Source organism: Oncorhynchus mykiss, chromosome 12 (assembly GCF_013265735.2).
Source record: "Oncorhynchus mykiss isolate Arlee chromosome 12, USDA_OmykA_1.1, whole genome shotgun sequence".
Classification (NCBI taxonomy): domain Eukaryota; kingdom Metazoa; phylum Chordata; class Actinopteri; order Salmoniformes; family Salmonidae; genus Oncorhynchus; species Oncorhynchus mykiss.
In genome coordinates, this window is record NC_048576.1 from 90497112 (window position 1) to 90518990 (window position 21879).

At 42.2% G+C, this 21879-nt stretch overlaps 2 protein-coding genes across 5 annotated transcripts in view; one reads left to right on the forward strand and one right to left on the reverse strand.

Moving 5' to 3' along the window:
- LOC110519293 (ubiquitin carboxyl-terminal hydrolase 22-like) overlaps nucleotides 1-8877 on the forward strand; it is a 73939-nt gene extending 65062 nt beyond the window's left edge. For both annotated transcript variants that reach the window (XM_036939139.1, XM_036939140.1), the window contains 3 exons: nucleotides 296-358; nucleotides 4851-5000; nucleotides 6361-8877. In XM_036939139.1, the coding sequence (XP_036795034.1) occupies nucleotides 296-358; nucleotides 4851-5000; nucleotides 6361-6403 (256 nt within the window). In that variant the 3' untranslated portion in view covers nucleotides 6404-8877. The remainder of the gene's footprint in view (nucleotides 1-295; nucleotides 359-4850; nucleotides 5001-6360) is intronic.
- A 3139-nt stretch (nucleotides 8878-12016) lies between these two features.
- LOC100499615 (somatostatin receptor subtype 2) overlaps nucleotides 12017-21879 on the reverse strand; it is a 41778-nt gene continuing 31915 nt past the window's right edge. For 2 of the 3 annotated variants that reach the window (XM_036936700.1, XM_036936699.1), the window contains exons 2-3: nucleotides 17253-18024; nucleotides 12017-16290 (exon numbers count right to left, since the gene is read on the reverse strand). In XM_036936700.1, the coding sequence (XP_036792595.1) occupies nucleotides 15880-16290; nucleotides 17253-17963 (1122 nt within the window). In that variant the 5' untranslated portion in view covers nucleotides 17964-18024 and the 3' untranslated portion in view covers nucleotides 12017-15879. 3 annotated transcript variants of the gene reach the window in all.

The following is a 21879-nucleotide window of genomic DNA, read 5'->3' on the forward strand; positions in this document are numbered from 1 at the left end:
ACACTCCTACTACCACTGACTTTGTTGAGGAAACAGGAGCTCACTATGACTGACTGATATGTGTGTTTCTCACCCAGCTACCTTAAGATGAAAAGACTTTACGTCACAGGGGATAAGAGCATCAGCTTAATGACTACTATACAAATGTAACCTTCACTGTGACACTGTCATTTGAATGACTGTTATGTAACCTGGATGTTTCAAGTCAACTGTAACCATGTATGTTGGATGATGTTCTTCTCACTGTCCCGTGTCATTTGATATGAGCATGTGACGGTGTCTCTGTCCTCTACAGTAAGGAGAGCAGGATGAATGGCCAGTATCAACAGACAGTAGAAGTATTAAACAACGACAATAAGTAAGTATATCGGGGTTTATTCTGTTATGGTAAACAACGTATCACCAGTAAACAGCACCAGATCTGGCTTCAAGTAAGGTTGACATGTTGTTTAAACATTTGATCTGTCTGGGCTTGATTGAGCTTGTCTTGCACAATGGAACCAAGAAAATAGTTGAAAAAGTGCAAACATGGCCCACCTAGCACTCCAGACGAGCTAAAAGAAACGCTGAAAGGATTTCACATTTCCACTAGTATTTGAAGCCTGGTCTGAATAACACCTTATTCTAATGTTGATGGGGTATCCATGTATGCAGTTTGTAATTTATTTGAGAACGGAAGCACAGAAAAAAAGCTAGATTCATCTCATAATTGTTTCCATTCTAGAGCAACAGCGAATGCTAACGGCGTGGAGCTTCCTAGTCCGACTCCCAAATGAAATCAATGTAAACACTATTAAATGTAGCTCCATTGTTCTCCTCCATGGAGGTTACACTGGCATGCGTTATCCCAGACATTTACCAGGGTTAAATGAATCCATGTTATACACTACCATGTCTAGTTGGTACTTTGACTGGGGTACTAAGGACAAGAGTGTTCATCACCATGGTCCCTGTGACTGTTTTGATGGATTGGATGAAGGCCCATTGACTGTCCCTCTGACTCGTTGTCATGGTCAGAGAAATGGATGTGTAAACTAAGAGGAATAGGTGAAGCCAGAATAATCAGGTGAAGTCAATATATACCACCAGCTAGCTGTGTTATAAAGTACTTTAAGTCAACCTCGCTTCCTTCTCCACTGTCTCTGTGTGTTGTGGTGGACCAGGTAGTGTCTGTTTAACTGTCCACTGTCTCTGTGTGTGTGTTGTGGTGGACCAGGTAGTGTCTGTTTAACTGTCCACTGTCTCTGTGTGTGTGTTGTGGTGCACCAGGTAGTGTCTGTTTAACTGTCCACTGTCTCTGTGTGTGTGTTGTGGTGCACCAGGTAGTGTCTGTTTAACTGTCCACTGTCTCTGTGTGTGTGTTGTGGTGGACCAGGTAGTGTCTGTTTAACTCTCCACTGTCTCTGTGTGTGTGTTGTGGTGCACCAGGTAGTCTCTGTTTAACTGTCCACTGTCTCTGTGTGTGTGTTGTGGTGGACCAGGTAGTGTCTGTTTAACTGTCCACTGTCTCTGTGTGTGTGTTGTGGTGGACCAGGTAGTCTCTGTTTAACTGTCCACTGTCTGTGTGTGTGTGTGTTGTGGTGGACCAGGTAGTCTCTGTTTAACTGTCCACTGTCTCTGTGTGTGTGTGTTGTGGTGGACCAGGTATTTTCTGTTTAACTGTCCACTGTCTGTGTGTGTTGTGGTGGACCAGGTAGTGTCTGTTTAACTATCCACTGTCTCTGTGTGTGTGTTGTGGTGGACCAGGTAGTCTCTGTTTAACTGTCCACTGTCTCTGTGTGTGTGTTGTGGCGGACCAGGTAGTCTCTGTTTAACTGTCCACTGTCTGTGTGTGTTGTGGTGGACCAGGTATTCTCTGTTTAACTGTCCACTGTCTGTGTGTGTGTGTGTTGTAGAGGTCGACCCATTATGATTTTTCAACGCCAATACCGATTATTGGAGGACCAAAAAAAGCTGATACCGATTAATCGGCCAATTAAAAAAAATATATATATATATATATATATATTTTTTTTTTTTACATTTTTTATTTGTAATAATGACAATTACAACATTACTGAATGAACACTTATTTTAACTTAATATAATACATCAATAAAATCAATTTAGCCTCAAATAAATAATGAAACATGTTCAATTTGGTTTAAATAATGTAAAAACACAGTGTTGTAAGTAAACGTGCAATATGTTCCTTGCTCAGAACATGAGAACATGTGAAAGTTGGTGGTTCCTTTTAACATGAGTCTTCAATATTCCCAGGTAAAAAGTTTTAGGTTGTAGTTATTATAGGACTATTTCCCTCTATACCATTTGCATTTCATATACCTTTGTCTATTGGATGTTCTTATAGGAACTTTAGTATTGCCAGTGTAACAGTATAGCTTCCGTCCCTCTCCTCGCTCCTCCCTGGGCTCGAACCAGGAACACATCGACAACAGCCACCCTCGAACCAGGAACACATCGACAACAGCCACCCTCGAAGCAGCGTTACCCATGCTGAGCAATTGGAACAACTACTCCTAAGTCTCAGAGCGAGTGACGTTTGAAACGCTATTAGCGCGCACCCCGCTAACTAGCTAGCCATTTCACATCGGTTACAGCAGCCTAATCTCGGGAGTTGATAGGCTTGAAGTCATAAACAGCACAGTGCTTGAAGCACAGCGAAGAGCTGCTGGCAAAACGCACTAAAGTGCTGTTTGAATGAATGCTTATGAGCCTGCTGCTGCCTACCACCGCTCAGTCAAACTGCTCTATCAAATCATAGATTTAATTATAACATGATAACACACAGAAATACAAGCCTCAGGTCATTAATATGGTCGAATCCGGAAACTATCATCTCGAAAACAAGACGAAACCGTTCCGTATTTTATCTAACGGGTGGCATCGGTCTAAATATTGCTGTTCCATTGCACAACCTTCAATGTTATGTCATAATTACGTAAAATTCTGGCAAATTAGTTCGCAACGAGGCAGGCAGCCCAAACTGTTGCATATACCCTGACTCTGCGTGCAATGAATGCAAGAGAAGTGACACAATTTCACCTGGTTAATATTACCTGCTAACATGAATTTCTTTAAACTAAATATGCAGGTATAAAAAATATATACTTCTGTGTATTGATTTTAATAAAGGCATTGATGTTTATGGTTAGGTAAGGTCGTGCAAAGATTGTGCTTTTTTCGCAAATGCGCTTTTGTTAAATCATCCCCCGTTTGGCGAAGTTGGCTGTCTTTGTTAGGAAGAAATAGTCTTCACACAGTTCGTAACGAGCCAGGCGGCCCAAACTGCTGCATATACCCTGACTCTGTTGCAAGAGAAGTGACATAATTTTCCCTAGTTAAAAGAAATTCATGTTAGCAGGCAATATTAACTAAATATGCAGGTTTAAAAATATATACTTGTGTATTGATTTTAAGAAAGGCATTGATGTTTATGGTTAGGTACACGTTGGAGCAAGTACAGTCCTTTTTCGTGAATGCGCACTGCATCGATTATATGCAACGCAGGACACGCTAGATAAACTAGTAATATCAACCATGTAGTAGTTGTTAACTAGTTAGTGTAGTTAACTAGTGATTAGGATTGATTGATTAATTGTTTTTTATAAGATAAGTTTAATGCTAGCTAGCAACTTACCTTGGCTTACTGCATTCGCATAACAGGCAGGCTCCTCGTGGAGTGCAATGTAATCAGGTTAGAGCGTCAGGTTGCAAGATTGAATGGCGGACCAGGTATTCTCTGTTTTAACTCTCCACTGTCCCTGTGTGTGTGTGTTGTGGTGGACCAGGTATTCTCTGTTTTAACTCTCCACTGTCCCTGTGTGTTGTGTTGTGATGGACCAGGTATTCTCTGTTTTAACTCTCCACTGTCCCTGTGTGTGTGTGTTGTGGTGGAACAGGTATTCTCTGTTTTAACTCTCCACTGTCTGTGTGTGTGTGTTGGGATGGAAAGGGTATTGTCTGTTTTAACTCTCCACTGTCCCTGTGTATGTGTTGTGGTGGAGCAGGTATTCTCTATTTAACTGTCTGTCTGTGTGTTGTGGTGGACCAAGTATTCTCTGTTTAACTGTGTGTTTTGGTGGAACAGGTATTCTCTGTTTAACTGTGTGTTGTGGTGGAACAGGTATTCTCTGTTTAACTGTGTGTTGTGGTGGAACAGGTATTCTCTGTTTAACTGTGTGTTGTGGTGGAGCAGGTATTCTCTGTTTAACTGTGTGTTGTGGTGGAACAGGTATTCTCTGTTTAACTGTCTGTGTGTTGTGGTGGAGCAGGTATTCTCTGTTTAACTGTCTGTGTCTTGTGGTGGAGCAGGTATTCTCTGTTTAACTGTCTGTGTGTTGTGGTGGACCAGGTATTCTCTGTTTAACTGTGTGTTGTGGTGGAGCAGGTATTCTCTGTTTAACTGTGTGTTGTGGTGGAGCAGGTATTCTCTGTTTAACTGTGTGTTGTGGTGGAGCAGGTATTCTCTGTTTAACTGTCTGTGTGTTGTGGTGGACCAGGTATTCTCTGTTTAACTGTCTGTGTGTTGTGGTGGACCAGGTATTCTCTGTTTAACTGTCTGTGTGTTGTGGTGGAGCAGGTATTCTCTGTTTAACTGTGTGTTGTGGTGGAGCAGGTATTCTCTGTTTAACTGTCTGTGTGTTGTGGTGGAGCAGGTATTCTCTGTTTAACTGTGTGTTGTGGTGGAGCAGGTATTCTCTGTTTAACTGTCTGTGTGTTGTGGTGGAGCAGGTATTCTCTGTTTAACTGTCTGTGTGTTGTGGTGGACCAGGTATTCTCTGTTTAACTGTCTGTGTGTTGTGGTGGAGCAGGTATTCTCTGTTTAACTGTGTGTTGTGGTGGAGCAGGTATTCTCTGTTTGCGGTGGTGAACCACCAGGGCACCCTGGAGAGTGGTCACTACACCAGCTTCATCCGCCAACACAAGGACCAGTGGTTCAAGTGTGACGACGCCATCATCACGAAGGCCAGCATCAAGGACGTGTTGGACAGTGAAGGGTGGGTCATCAGACACCAGACTCCACGGTCATTTTCTTTAGAAAACAGACAGAAAGGAGCAGGGAGGGACTACCAATAGAAAAACACTACTAAAATATTTTGACTGTGTTCAGTGGGGTACACTGTAGCAAAACGTTTTTTTCAGAGGAAGACGAGAGGTTGTGTTATTGAACAAGTTCAGGTAGTACCTCCAGGTTTCAATCCATTTCCAAATGTTTTCTCCCCACTGAACATAACCCTGAGGATCCATTGCAGTCAAGTTACTCTCAGTTGATTTGGATGTGGAATTTCTGTGTGATTGCAGTTCAATACCCGCATCATGTTCAGAACTACCTGTACAACTACTGCTACTACCTGAATGTGTCCAATATGAACACAGATGTCCATTTGTTGTTGCAAAATGTTTTGTGTGCCCGACTGAACACAATGTTAGATTGGCGTCAATTTAGATTTAATTGACCCCAACTCTAGAGGTCGATTCCATCCATACACATTCTTAGTGTTAACAACCCTGAACAACCCCACACAAACTAACCACATTTAAGTTAACTATTTTCCTGTACCATTACTACTAATCATATTTAAGTCAAATAGTGCTTTCCCTCTTCTGCTACTAATACTGCTACTAATACTGCTGCCAATACTGCTACTAATACTGCCAATGCTACTACTGCTAATGCTACTAATACTATTACTAATACTACTGCTACTAATACTGATACTACTGCTTCTAATACTGCTGCTGCTGCTATTGCTACTACTACTGCTGCTACTTCTATTACTGCTTCTGTTGCTACTACTAACTAATACTGCTATTAATACTGCTACTAATACTACTGCTACTATTACTAAAACTGCTGCTGCTAGTACTACTTACTACTACAGCTACTACTACTACTACTACTACTACTACTACTACTACTACTAATCACATTTAATCAAACTATTTCCCTTTACTACTAATACTATTACTACTACTGCTGCTGCTAGTACTACTTACTACTACTGCTACTACTAATCACATTTAAGTCTAATAGCACTTTCCCTGTACTACTACTGCTAATAATCACGTTTAATCTAACTATTTCCCTTTACTACTGCTACTACTAATACTACTAGTACTGCTAATCACATGCTAATACTACTCCTGCTACTAATACTACTACTACTACTACTACTACTACTACTACTACTGCTGCTACTACTAATCACATTTAAGTCTAATAGCTATTTCCCTCTACTACTAATAATAATAATCACATTTAATCTAACTATTTCCCTTTACTACTGCTGCTACTACTACTACTATGTCTACTACTAATCACATGTAAGTCTAATAGCTCTTTTCCTTTCCCCTCAGGTATCTGCTGTTCTATCACAAGCAGTTCCTGGAGTATGAGTAGCCTTACCTTGTAGACCGCTGGCTCTGCGGAGAACCAACCAATGACTGTGGAACAGAGGACGATAAAACACGAACACACAAACCTACCTGAAACTCTGACTATACCAGTTACTACTACCCCCCCTGACAGGGGTGACAGTCTAACATAAACAATGACTAATAGTGAAAAATCATGCAAAACTTGTTCAAAAACAGCACTGAGCTCCCGGCATCTACTTGACACAACTGAATGGAGAAAGAGAATGAGGAAAAGTGGAGTGGTGTGGGTGGGTAGGAGCCCTCCCTCTCTCTCCCTCACTCCGCCCCTTTTCTGACGTTGGGGCGGAGCCTTGTCGAGAGTGATTGACAGTTCTGTGGAGAGGAAGTAGGAGGGAAGAGGGCACAGTGGGACTCAAACCCCCAAAACTACAGTATTGAATTGTGAATTATTGTTTCATGGTGCTCTCGTTTCCACTGAAAAGCATTTACCATACAGTCACGATGGGAGGAGACTGTCCAACGTCTTCATATGCATACACAAGTAAATGTCACGATGGGAGGAGACTGTCCAACGTCTTCATATGCATACACAAGTAAATGCAAAAAATATATATACTTCAACAGCAAAACAAAGTATGGTATTATTTAAAATAAAATAGCAAACAAGATCTAGTTATGATTCTTATCATTTGAATTTAGTTCTGGAATATGCTGTATGATCCTCGAGTACATCTATTTTTTTAAAGAGGAAAAGTGAGAGAACTGAGAGCACGAGACGCCATCCTTGCTAGTTTCCTGGTAAATAGCCAAACATGAAAAATGGACTTGGATCAAACTGAACGTACCCATGTTCAAACAATTTTTTTGTTGATTATTTTCTTGTTTCATTTTGGTTGAGGGCAAGGGAATATCTATTTTTTTATTTAGCGACTCGTTCATTGAAATTCTTTGTGTACCATTTCTTTCCAGTGTCCACGTTAATCTCATCGTTCTGTTTTGTTGCGGTGCAGTAATGTCCCTTCCTTGCTGTCATGGTACCTTCAGAAGACGTTATTTCGATGTAGTATTCTTTATCGTGGAAAGTGTTGTTGGCTATATAATGATGGTGGTGATTTAAATTGGCTCACTTTTGGCTGTTGACATTTTTGAGCTATAGGTTTCTATAGGTTTCTTGTGGCATTATGAAGTAGAGGCAATCTATTCTCTGTAGCTTGGTCCCAGCTCTGTTTGTGCTGTCTTGCTAAAACTCTTATAGTAGCTGGTAAGCCATCACAAACAGATCTGGGACCAGGCCATGGCTATCAGACTGCTGTGGGTCTTTTTAGAAGACCTCTGCAACACAGTAGGGTGGATACCTGGGGCAAATCGCTTGCTATTCCCCATATACTGCAGAGACAAATGTAGTTCTCTAGGGAATAGTGGGCCATTTCAAACACATCCCTCTAGAGTCTGTAAACTTAAGCGATGTGCTAACGTAAGCCTACTGCAACACAGCTGTGCAGGTCTAGGGCAAAACTGAAATGGCTCACTATTCCCTATATAGTGCACTACTTTTTAATTATGTCCAATAGTTATGCACTACATAAGGAATGGTGTGCCATTTTGGACACATGTCCGTCTCTGTCTTAATGACGCCTTGGGCAATAATACCTCGACGCCTACACCTCTTCTGTTACAAGACTCCGTTGACTGATTTGTGTACTGTTGTTGGGGGGGATAAATGGCGATGATGAAGGATTGCACGTACACGGTGGCGCTGTCTGTTTGCTGCACACTCTCCAGCTTTTGAATCCATCAGTGTTCTCTTAATATCCACAACAACAACCACATGTGGCTTGTTTAGACCAAGGTTGTGTTCATTAGGCACCAAATAGAGAACTCACAAACGGGGAGGGACTGCTTGGGCTTGTCCAATGAGAAACGCTAATTTAAATGTTCCGTGGCAAAACGTTTTAAAACGTTATCCATTGCGTGCCCTGATGTGCACGACCCAATGTGTCTTGTGGTAGGTTGCCTCTGCAGTGCAGTAACACAGTGCTCTATCCTATCAGTATGCTGTCTGAATTCTGAGTCTAAAAAGAAAGAACGCAAATGTGTTGTTGGGTATTTTATGTTTGAATATCACTGTGTATGTAAAGTTTTAAAAAAGAAATGTGGGAAAATGTATACCACATTGATACCGCAACACTTTGGGTCTGGTCCAGCTGCTCGGGAAACAAACAAACAATACAAATAAATCAAACATATCTATCCTCTGGTCTGGTACAGATAGTCCATTATTGAACCCTGAGCCAGAACAGAGAAATCACACGTTTAAATGGTCGCACCACCAAGGCTTCCGATGAGAAGAGCGCCACCCAGAGGTCATTCAGGAACGCAGCCCTAAAGTGTAAGAAGGTGAGAGGAGAGACATTGTCCGTTTCAGTGATTTTAAACTCAACAAAACTCATGCGGTCCTTTTTTTCTCTTTAATTAAAACATACTCTGTCTCCATTGCCTGATTTCTTCCGTTTCAAATCTATTCCATCTTTTCTCTAGTGTAGTGTGCAGTTTTGTGGTGTTGAATGACAACATTTGGATAGAAATGCATTTAGTAGAAATTAATGTCCAATAGAATGAATAGCTGACATCATTTCCTATTCTATCTTTAAAGCTCAGTGTTTCCTGTCACTGAATACATCCCTGTAGGTAAACCACCAACACAGAGACAGAAGATGGAGAACTGCCTGCCACAGATGTGGATACTAGTTTCCCTGAAGCCCTCTATAGTGTAGTTTGGGGCGGCAGGGAGCCTAGTGGTTAGAGATCCTCCGTGAGCACAGCTGTGTACGTCATCCATTTCGTATGTTACGTTACGAATGTGTATGTGCTTAAGATCCCGTTCAAGCTCTTTTAATGCATGATGCTTACTAACTTGTTTCTCTTGCTGTGTCATTCTGTTTCCCTGAAGCCCTCCATAGTAGTTAGACTCGTTCCAATAGATCCTAGTGGAGTCCATAACCTCATGGTAGATTTAGGAAATGTCAGTTTAGATGGCATATTATGCCTTACCTCATTCTCAGGTCCTGTAGCCTAATAATTGACCACTCCCACTGTTTGGGTCTACAGTCGTAGCCCAAGGTTTTGAGAATAAAACAAATATTAATTTTCACAAAGTCTGCTGCCTCAGTGTCTTTGGATATGTTTGTCAGATGTTACATTTCCTAAGTGTCAAAGGCATTTATTGACAATTACATGAAGTTGTCATTCTTTTTCAAGACCTCTGCAATCCTTCCTGGCATGCTGTCAATTAACTTCTGGGCCACATCCTGACTGATGGCAGCCCATTCTTGCATAATCAATGCTTGGAGTTTGTCAGAATTTGTGGGGTTTTGTTTGTCTACCCGCCTCTTGAGGATTGATCACAAGTTCTCAATGGGATTAAGGTCTGGGGAGTTTCCTGGCCATGGACCCAAAATATCGATGTTTTGTTCCCCGAGCCACTTAGTTATCACTTTTGCCTTATGGCAAGGTGCTCCATCATGCTGGAAAAGGCATTGTTCGTCACCAAACTGTTCCTTGATGGTTGGGAGAAGTTGCTCTCGGAGGATGTGTTGGTACCATTCTTTATTCATGGCTGTGTTCTTAGGCAAAATTGTGAGTGAGCCCACTCCCTTGGCTGAGAAGCAACCCCACACATGAATGGTCTCAGGATGCTTTACTGTTGTCATGACACAGGACTGATGGTAGCGCTCACCTTGTCTTCTCCGGACAAGCTTTTTTACAGATGCCCCAAACAATCGGAAAGGGGATTCATCAGAGAAAATAACTTTACCCCAGTCCTCAGCACTCCAATCCCTGTACATTTTGCAGAGTATCAGTCTGTCCCTGATGCTTTTCCTGGAGAGAAGTGGCTTCTTTGCTGCCCTTCTTGACACCAGGCCATCCTCCAATAGTTTTCGCCTCACTGTGCGTGCAGATGCACTCACACCTGCCTGCTGCCACTCCTGAGCAAGCTCTGTACTGGTGGTGCCCCGATCCCGCAGCTGAATCAACTTTAGGAGACGGTCCTGACATTTGCTGGACTTTCTTGGGCGCCCTGAAGCCGCCTTCACAACAATTGAACCGCTCTCCTTGAAGTTCTTGATGATCCGATAAATGGTTGATTTAGGTGCAATCTTACTGGCAGCAATATCGGCAATATCGCCTGTGAAGCCCTTTTTGTGCAAAACAATGATGACGGCACGTGTTTCCTTGCAGGTAACCATGGTTGACAGAGGAAGAACAATGATTCCAAGCACCACCCTCCTTTTGAAGCTTCCATTCTGTTATTCAAACTCAATCAGCAGAGTGATCTCCAGCCTTGTCCTCGTCAACACTCACACCTGTGTTAACGAGAGAATCACTGACATGATGTCTGCTGGTCCTTTTGTGGCAGGACTGAAATGCAGTGGAAATGTTTTTTGGGGATTCAGTTAATTTGCATGGCAAAGAGGGACTTTGCAATTCATCTGATCACTCTTCATAACATTCTGGAGGATATGCAAAATTGCCATCATACAAGCTGAGGCAGCAGACTTTGTGAAAATGTATATTTGTGTCATTCTCAAACTTTTGGCCACGACTGTATGTTTCCACTGTTTAGGTGAGGTTTTCACTGTTTGGGTGGTGATTGGCTGAGGCTGCTCTATGTGGTCTCACAGGTATAGTACAACATGACTACAATAGTTCTATAGTAATAAATGGGACACCATTCACCTTGCCCGGAAATCCTTTTAATGTATGTCTATAGACTGCATATTGCAAGAGTAGAGATTTGACTGCACTTCTACTGCTGTAGCTAGCTATACTGTCAGTGCTACTGGGGCAATTTTAGTTTGGAGGAAGGCTGTTGCTAACCTACAATCTTTGGTTCAGGACTTCAGGATGCCATGTGGGGATGAGAGAGATGGTTGTTTGCTGTGCTCCTGCATGGCATGATACTGGATGGACTGGTGTGGAACTAAAGTCACTTGATGGATTACTTTTGTGTACATTGTCCATTGAGTTGTTTTTTTAGTCCAAGACAAGTGTGTGAAGGAAACTTTCCAGTAAAACTTTCCAGGAAACTTTCCAGTAGTTACTGTTTCCCTATCATTATTAGATTATGGAAGACAGGAGTACAGGCCTTGGTAAGGTATGGAATTATCTGGTTATGTCTGCTGGGGGGAGGACCGGCTCGTGGTAATGACAGGGGCAGAATCAGTGGAATGGTGTCACATCAAACACATGGTTTCAATGTGTATGATGCCATTCCATTTGCTCTGTTCCGGCCATTTATTATGAGCCGTCCTCCCCTCAGCAGCCTCCACTGTCGATTCAGAAATCACAGGCTTGAGTAGGAAAAGACACCATGGAGAATCTAGTCACTGTTTCATGTAGTAGTGTATTTTCACCACAGGGGGGCAGTGTTTCACTGAATGCTCCTGGGCCCTGATAGGGACGTGACGTGACTAAATGTATTCTGTTATTGTATTTTGGGATTATTAATCAATTCTCGAATCTCTTACACTTATTAAAGTCAGGATTTAGGTTTACTGTGTACATCATTATGATGGACAATGTGGTAAGGAGATCAACTCTTGAGCTTTTCATGAAGAAGCACACGCACACATGCAACTGCAATACTTTTATGAGCAAACAAAGGAAAAACAATTCTAAGGAACAGCAATAATATTAACAATGCTAAATATATATTTTGTACAAAAACATTACATAATGGCAGAATGGAATCGGAGAGAGCGAATGCCCCTGAGCAATACTAATTCCTTGTACAGAGGCAAACAAATTAAACCATTCAGCAACAGACTCTAGTTGAGAAGAGTGGAGTGGATAGGAGCATGTCCTAGTGTGGACAGGGGCATGTCCTAGTGTGGACAGGGGCATGTCCTAGTGTGGTCACCGTAAGATAATCAACCATCATCATCCATAGCAGCCAGCAACTTCTATCTACTGAGAATAATAGGAGTAATGGACACATGGTGAATGGAGGCTATAGAGTTGCCCTTTTATATCACAATAACCATGTTGGCTAGCTATTTGCAACGGTTCTACAACAGCCTGAAACTTTGTATAGCTAATAACATATCAATTTACATCAGTACTTATAGGATGTGTAGTCGTGGTCCCCATTCTGTAAGGTCTACAGACAATGTAGCCAAGCCAGGGTGCCATGGTTGGATGAAAATGTGCTGCTATCCTAACATATTACCCACTGCAGGTTGTAAACGAACAACAGCATGTAATATTATAATCTCAAATGAAGTCTAATAAGCATGAGAAATGTAAAAGAAAAAAAAAAGGCCATGGTCAGATGTTTTATTGGTCAAAAAAGCTCTGAAAAGGTTTTTCACGAAGCAAAGATACAGCCGGCCACTCATAATGGAGGTTGAAGCCAGATTATGGAGCCTGAGCTCTCCTTCACACGTAACAGTATTGGGAACCACTGCTCTGTCAATTGCAAATCAAATGTGATGGTATTCAAAATGTAAAGACACATCCAATATAAACTATTGTATCATAGGAGGCTGCTGAGAGGAGAACGGCTCATAATCATGGTTGGAGCAGAACAAATGGAATGGCGTCAATGGCACCTGGAGACAATGGCACCTGGAGACAATGGCACTTTGGGTCAGGTGAACCTTTATGTAAGAGGAGAAGGCTTTGTACTGACTGTTCTAGCTAGATCTACAGTATAGTACACACTACCATATAGGCATAGATCCATCCACAGGTTATACCTCTGAGATTTAGGGAGTGATGATGACGGGGAGTAGAATGAACACTGTTGCAACCCCGTAGGGGTACAATGTTTTCTAGCCCTTCTCAAATTCACATCGCTCAGACTGGAGGCCTCAGCGTGACCTCTGACCTCCCAAAGCGAGGGCACACTGGGAACGGAGGTCAATTCAACGTCTATTCCACGTTGAAATGACGTGGAAACAATGTTGATTGAACTAGTGTGTGCCCAGTGGTAATGCTCCATATGCCAGTGTGCCAGAGCTGACCTGTCAGGCAGTGTGGGATAGGTTGGTGATTGTCCTGCCCTGGGCCTGCATGGGTGGCCTGGGATGAGTAGACTTGACCTCTCAGAAATAGTAGGGGTATGTGGGTGATTGTCCTGCCCTAGGCCTGGGTAGCCTGTGATGAGCTCAGCATCTCAAACACAACATGACTCGGCAAGCCTGAAGACCAGCTATAAAATGTGGGTCAGATGCAGGTCAAACAGCTGCCAAACTAAAGGTAACTATTTCAAATAATGAATCCACGATGCGGTAGAGATTTATCGGTGTTTGTAGCATGACCTGCAGTGTTTCTGACGACTGCCATTTTGAATTGTAACTGATCAGACTGTGGATTTGTTCTTTGGGCTTTGAAGAAATGATGCTTGATGGAGAAACAGATTAGCGCTGCTTAATTTACAGCAAAGAAGACCACTACAGTATTCAATACCTGCTGAAGCAAAGACTGGTCTTTCCTGGACATTATTCTGTAACTGCAACATAACAGCAATAGCAACAATTTATGAATGAGGTGAAACGTGACAAGGGATGGTTTCAAATAGGACTGGACAATAGGATTGAAAAAATGCATTGTCTTTGCTATCTAAACTATCAAACAGTTCTATTCAGCTTGGACGAAAAATGAATTAAATGATTCTCAACCACGACATGACAATGTTGACTTGACAATTACAGCACACATTGGAGTCTATACAGTCTAGCAGCAGTTTGGTTAGTGATTAGCCTTGGTCGATGCCATGCTAATACCGTCAACATAACAAAATGTCAGCATTCATCTCTGTAGTAGGACTCTGCACCCTTACTGGTCATGTGATCTGACCAAGAAACACTGGGCTAGAATTATAATTTGGGCCCTGAGTTTTTCCTGGTGAGGTCACCTGGTACCCATATTGGGTACAATATCTACTCATTCTACACTTCTACTAATCATGGCCTTGGACTAAATGCTGTATCAAATAAAACACTGTGTACAGTACACACACACACACACACACACACACACACACACACACACACACACACACGTGTACACTCACTCTCTCACACACACAGAGAGAGAGAAACTGTTCAATTACATAGTAAGGGTGCATTCATAGTTATCGGGGCACTTCATACAGTCATCATTAGGTCATGTGATTCCAACTCTGTAACTCTGTTCAGCTGTGCGCTGTAGGTCCATGACTCACTGATGAATATTTGTCCACAGCAAATATGTCTTTCTGAGGTTAAAAAAACCCACTAAGGTCAACCATAATGTTAAACCGACTTTACGGAGTCCATATTTGGACAGTATAAGTCTCAGCAGTACTTGTGCCAGCAAATTAACCATGAGGGATATCATGTGTTTTTATGTCATTTCAAAGTAGTCCCAGTATCTCTACTGTTCCTCCTCTCTCTGTAGTAAGTCATTCGATAAGTCATTAGTGATCCAGAGGTGATGCGGCCTGCTGCTCACTGTTGTGTTAAGTAATACAGTATCTAAGAATAGAGGCATGTTACTAATTCCACATTCTGCCCACCATTTTGGACACAATCTTTGTAAACAGACAATATGCACACAGTGAGTCTGCTATAGTCCTAGTCTCACTTTGGCATACTTCCTACGTCCTAGTCTGCTATTTATCTTGGCTACAGGACAATGTGACAAAGACTGATTGAGGTGGTGGTTCACCCTGCTAGTGTAAACATCTGTGCAGGGAATCCTTGTTCTCCATGGTTAAGTCTCGTCTGCTGTCAATCAGTAACCGTAGGTAACAGTCTGGGACATGTCAAAGTGCTCTGCAGTGGAAAACGCATCTTTCTTCTTAGACCATTTCAGGTAGCACTTCCCGGTTTCAGTCCCTTTTCTTCCGTTTGGGGCCTAATGAACACAACCCTGTTCTGGTCCTCACATGATCCTGTCACTGTCCACCAGCGTCAATACACTCAGTACACATCTTCAGCTTTCCACCCAAACACCGGAGAGCAGTCACAACTACAGTTTGTATTCTCTCCTTTATGAAGATATCACAATGTATGGGTTTTTACGACCAGGAAAACCCAATGTCATGTCATTGTATGTCTTTTGAGAAAGTAAAGAGAGAGTTGGTAAACAGAGATATGAGACATAAAGAACATGATAACAGCCGTTGAGGAGCAGACACCATGAGGGCTTAGTTCCTTTGGCATTTTTTTCATCTCGTCCACAGGGAGAAGAAAATGCTTACAAAATATCACACCATGAGATCAACTACAATCACTCTCCCTATGTGAGCTGTTCATAGGGCATGATAACAGGTCAGGATGACCGATTCCACCTGCAGAAACACCTGTGTGTTTGTTTCTCTCTCTGTGTGTGTGTGTGTGTGCGCGTTTTGTTAGTTTATTTGTTTGTGTGTGATGAGCTTGTGAGAGTTGATGTGAAATCAAAGATGTCTGTATAGATCACACATAAGGGATGCATTAAAATTAACAAGCATCAAATGCTGGTCTGCAGGTCTCCATTGAGCAGCGTGCTTTGAGTCTCCGTGGGGTCATTCATCATGCGCGACTTGTCCTGCTTGCTGTCGCTGCGCTCAATCACATCCAGCCCGCCCACCTTCTTCCGACACAGAACGTTCTGGAAGCTCTTCTTGAAGTTCTCCGACAGGAACGCGTAAAGGATGGGGTTGGCACACGAGTTAGCGTAACCCAGGACCACCACGAAGGCAAAGGTGCTTCTCAGGAAGGGCGTGGTGGAGATGGTTCCTGTCACCGACGTCACATTGAAGACATAGAAGGGCAGCCAGCAGAAGACGAACACGGCAACCACGATGGACACCATACGGGTCACCTTCCTCTCCGAGCGCTTCCTCTTAGTGGACCCAACACGGATCCCTGACGACTTCACCTAAAAAAATTATAGATTTTATTTGTATAGCCATCTTTAAAAAAAACATTAATATTAGAAGACCTGACACAGATCCCTGAGGACTTCACTTTAATAGTAGTATTAATTATAGATTTTATCTGTATAGCCCACTTTAAAATATAGGTAAATATACATTATACAATATACATTTCAAGGCACTTCACCGCACAGGCAAAAACAAAAGAAGAAGAGGATAGATTAAAGTAGACATACTGTGCTACCATTACAACAAACGATAGGTCACAACAATTTAGTCAGGATGAAATGAAAATAGAAGTATAGAAAGACGGCAGTAGTCATGGCAGTAGTCAGTCTCATCTATGTAGGTCCGCCTTGGTCTCAGGAGGTGACACTGATTATGTCCTAATATGGACACCGTAGTGGTGGCAGAACAATGTAAAACAAGTACGACCTTAATGATGATGGTGAGGTAACACAGGCAGGTGACCATGAGACTGACCTTGATGATGATTAGAAGGTAACACAGGCAGGTGACCATGAGACTGACCTTGATGATGATGAGAAGGTAACACAGGCAGATGACCATGAGACTGACCTTGATGATGATGATGAGAAGGTAACACAGGCAGATGACCATGAGACTGACCTTGATGATGATGAGAAGGTAACACAGGCAGATGACCATGAGACTGACCTTGATGATGATGAGAAGGTAACAGGCAGATGACCATGAGACTGACCTTGATGATGATGAGAAGGTAACACAGGCAGATGACCATGAGACTGACCTTGATGATGATGAGAAGGTAACACAGGCAGATGACCATGAGACTGACCTTGATGATGATGAGAAGGTAACACAGGCAGATGACCATGAGACTGACCTTGATGATGATGAGAAGGTAACACAGGCAGATGACCATGAGACTGACCTTGATGATGATGAGAAGGTAACACAGGCAGATGACCATGAGACTGACCTTGATGATGATGAGAAGGTAACACAGGCAGATGACCATTAGCGGGAGGAAGAAACCCAGGACGAAGGTGTAGAACATGAAGGCGGTGTAGTAGGCCTCCTCAGGCTCCGGCCACACGATGGTACAGAAGCAACTGTTGTGCTTGGTGATTAAACCGCTGTAGATTATGATAGGCAGGTTGACCAGGAGTGACACCCCCCACACCGCCAGGTTGATGGTCTTGGCCATACGTGGCTTGCGCCACTTGGTGGACCGGATGGGGTGCACAACGGCCAGGTAGCGGTCGATGCTCATGACCATAAGGCAGAAGATGGAGGTGAACTGGTTGAGTGAGTCCACAGTCATGACCACGCGGCACAGCACCGCACCGAACGGCCAGTGGACCAGCGCCAGCTGAATGGCGATGAACGGTAACCCCAACATGAACAGAACATCTGCGACTGCCAAATTCATGATGTAAATATTTGTGACCGTCTTCATCTTGGCGTAGCGCAGGATGACGTAGATCACAAGGGCGTTGCCACAGAGACCGATACCACACACCAGGAAGTAGAGGAAGGTGATGACCATGGTGCTGGTCTGGTTGAACGTGTTGTCGCCCGCATAGGTAACATTGGGTTCCGTTGACTCGTTGCCCAGAATAAAGCTGTCGTACATCAGGGGTTCTTCGGTTAGGTTGGGGAGCGAGGAGGGGAACACCCAGGAGTCCATGGTGGCACTGGTTCCTCAATGTCTCTCAGATATCCAAGGAACTCGGACTATGACATCCCACCTGCATGGATGGAAGAAAATAACAGAATCAATGTGGCCTCTCGCACTCTCTCTGTCTCTGTCTCTCAGTCTCTTTCTCTAGGGAACAAACATTTTTTAAAGGCCTCACAAAATATAGCAGCACACAGTTACGAAATATAAATGTACGTTTACTCTCTGTTCCCCTCCCCCCTCAGATTTTCATTAGAAACAATCTTACTTTCTTTTGTCCCTAATGAACCTCAAAGAACATTGCAGTTCTTGTTTTTCTAAGTTGAGGTTACTTGGGGTAAATTGTTTTGGTTTTCCAAGTCCCTCTGTTTAGCACCCTTTTTGTCCAAGCTCGGCTTAAACACGTTTGATAATATTAGCTTATTATATTAGCAATGACTAGAGGTGGGAATAGTATCCAATTGTCATACTTGAGTAAAAGTAAAGATTCCTTGATAGAAAATGACTCAAGTGAAAGTCACCCAATGAAATATTACTTGATTTAAAGTCTAAAAGTATTTGGTTATAAATATACTTACGTAGGAAGAGTAAATGTAATTGCTCAAATATACTTAAAAGTACAAGTTATTTCAAATTCCTTATATTATTAAACAGGCATCATTTTCTTTTTTTCTGGATAACCAGGGTCACACTCCAAGACAGACATCATTTACAAACAAAGCATGTGTGTTTAGTGAGTCTGCCAGATCAGGGGCAGTAGGGATGACCGGGGATGTTCTTTTGATGAGTGTGGGAATTGTTCTGTCCTGCTAAGCATTCAAAATGCAATGAGTACTTTTGGGTTTCATGGAGTAAAAAGTACATTATTTTCTTTAGGAATGTAGTTAAGTAAAAGTAGTCAAAAATATAAATAGTCAAGTACAGATACCTTAAGTAGTTCTTTAAGTAGTACTTTAAAGTAGTTTTACTTGAGTACTTTACACCACTGAGTATAACAATATGAAGACTGTCTACAAATGCTTAAGTGTAGACTGTAGCATAACTAAAAGTGATTGTCTTTCCAGACAATGCAGGTAATTCTGCCCCCCTCAGCTCCGAGGACGGCACATGCTGTTGACTTAATTGATTAGGATGTTAATGAGTGTGCCACGCTTGTGCTGTTGCAATAAAACTATGCTCATCACAGACTACTGTAATAATAACCTGTCTCAAACCAGGAAGAGATGAGATGGCTTTTGAAACCACACAGGCAGGCTGACCTGGTTTAAATACTATTTGAAATTATTTCAAATACTTTACCTGGGCTTGATTGAGCTTGCCTGGCGTAATGGAACCAATGAAATAGTCCCAGAACTGTAAACCCCACACCTCTGGCACTCCAGACAGACTCAATCAAACACTCAAAGAACACATACTATTTGAACCCAGGTCTGGCACACAGGGCAGCTTGCTCTCCCCTACCTCCAATGCATTGGGTATGTATTTACTAATGTCCTTATGTAACTTGGTAACCACTGCGTAACCTGTGTTACAATCACACTTCAGACCATTGGTTCCTGGGGCCTCATTTGTAAGCCCTGCATACATAAATAATCGTTGACAGTATGGGCAGGCTACAGTATTGACGTGCAATAGGAGCGCGACATCATTACCTATTTAATCTCAGAGCCTATACCAAGGCTGGACATACAGTATAAACCCAATAATCTGTTGATGAACTAAATATTGAACAACAATTTGTCATTTGCATGCAGTGGCCAAATGGCAATAGTTCCACATTATACAGGAAATACGGGACGTTATTGTCACTATAAAAGGTGAATGGAGGCGTCTTCCAGGCAGAGTTTTAATGCTCGTTCAGGCGCACACAGTTTTATGACAGGCCTGATATATAACGGGAAACATGCAATGTATGGCTTGTGCCACGTTTATACATCTCAATATTATTGTAAGTGCACAGACTTTTCAGAAATGGCATATGCAGAAATTGAGTGTGAAATTGACATAACATTATAAATCAGGACCCTGGCCCTGGAGGTGTCTGTTGAGAGAGAGACTATTGGTTGGCTGGTTCAGCTGCAGCCTCTGTCTACAGTCAGCTTGTGGTAATCAGTACTGGGTAAGCCCCATGATCTTCGAAGATTGATGGGGATAGACCTATATCCTGTCCACGAATGCATAGGCATCATGCTCCATTAAAGCCCATTAACCGAGGGCACATGTCCCCTGATTTGGATCCCATTTGGGATAAAATATACAGTGCCTTCAGAAAGTATTCAAACCCTTTGACTTTTTCCACATTTTGTTATGTTACAGCCTGAATATAAAATTGATTAAATGTAGGTTTCTTTTTACAAATTAAAGCTCAAATGTCTTGAGTCAATAAGTATTCAACCCGTTTGTTATGGCAAAAAAGCAAGCATTGAATATCACTTTGAGCATGGTGACGTCATGAATTACACTTTGGAGGGTGCATCTATACACCCAGTCACTACAAAGATACAGGCGTCCATCCTAACTCTGTTGCCAGAGTGGAAGAAACCCCTCAGGGATTTCACCATGAGGCCAATCGTGACTTTAAAACAGTTACAGAGTTTAATGGCTGTGATAGGAGAAAACTGAGGATGGATCAACAACATTGTATTTACCAACATAACACATCACTGAGCATCACTTCATATTTTCAAGCATGGTGGTGGCTGCATCATGTAATGGGTATGCTTGTCATCGGCAAGGACTAGGGAGTTTTTTTAGGATAAAAATAAACAGAATAGAGCTAAGCACAGGCAAAATTCTAGTGGAAAACCTTCAGGCCAAATATACACTGCCGTTGCCTATCAAAATGACATTGAATGTTCCTGAGTGGTCTAGTTACAGTTTAGACTTGAATTGGCTTGAAAATCTATGGCAATACTTGGAAATGGCTGTCTAGCAAGGATCAACTACCAACTTCACAGAACTTGAAGAATTTAAAAAAGAAGAATGTGCAAATGTTGAACAATCCAGGTGTGCAAAGCTCTTAGAGACTTACCCAGAAAGACTCACAGCTGCAATTCCTTCCAGAGGTAATTCTAACATGTATTGACTCAGGTGGTTTAATACTTATCTAATCAAGATATATATATTACTGTATTATTTTATATATATATATACAGTGCCTTGCGAAAGTATTCGGCCCCCTTGAACTTTGCGACCTTTTGCCACATTTCAGGCTTCAAACATAAAGATATAAAACTGTATTTTTTTGTGAAGAATCAACAACAAGTGGGACACAATCATGAAGTGGAACGACATTTATTGGATATTTCAAACTTTTTTAACAAATCAAAAACTGAAAAATTGAGCGTGCAAAATTATTCAGCCCCCTTAAGTTAATACTTTGTAGCGCCACCTTTTGCTGCGATTACAGCTGTAAGTCGCTTGGGGTATGTCTCTATCAGTTTTGCACATTGAGAGACTGACATTTTTTCCCATTCCTCCTTGCAAAACAGCTCGAGCTCAGTGAGGTTGGATGGAGAGCATTTGTGAACAGCAGTTTTCAGTTCTTTCCACAGATTCTCGATTGGATTCAGGTCTGGACTTTGACTTGGCCATTCTAACACCTGGATATGTTTATTTTTGAACCATTCCATTGTAGATTTTGCTTTATGTTTTGGATCATTGTCTTGTTGGAAGACAAATCTCCGTCCCAGTCTCAGGTCTTTTGCAGACTCCATCAGGTTTTCTTCCAGAATGGTCCTGTATTTGGCTCCATCCATCTTCCCATCAATTTTAACCATCTTCCCTGTCCCTGCTGAAGAAAGGCAGGCCCAAACCATGATGCTGCCACCACCATGTTTGACAGTGGGTATGGTGTGTTCAGCTGTGTTGCTTTTACGCCAAACGTAACGTTTTGCATTGTTGCCAAAAAGTTCAATTTTGGTTT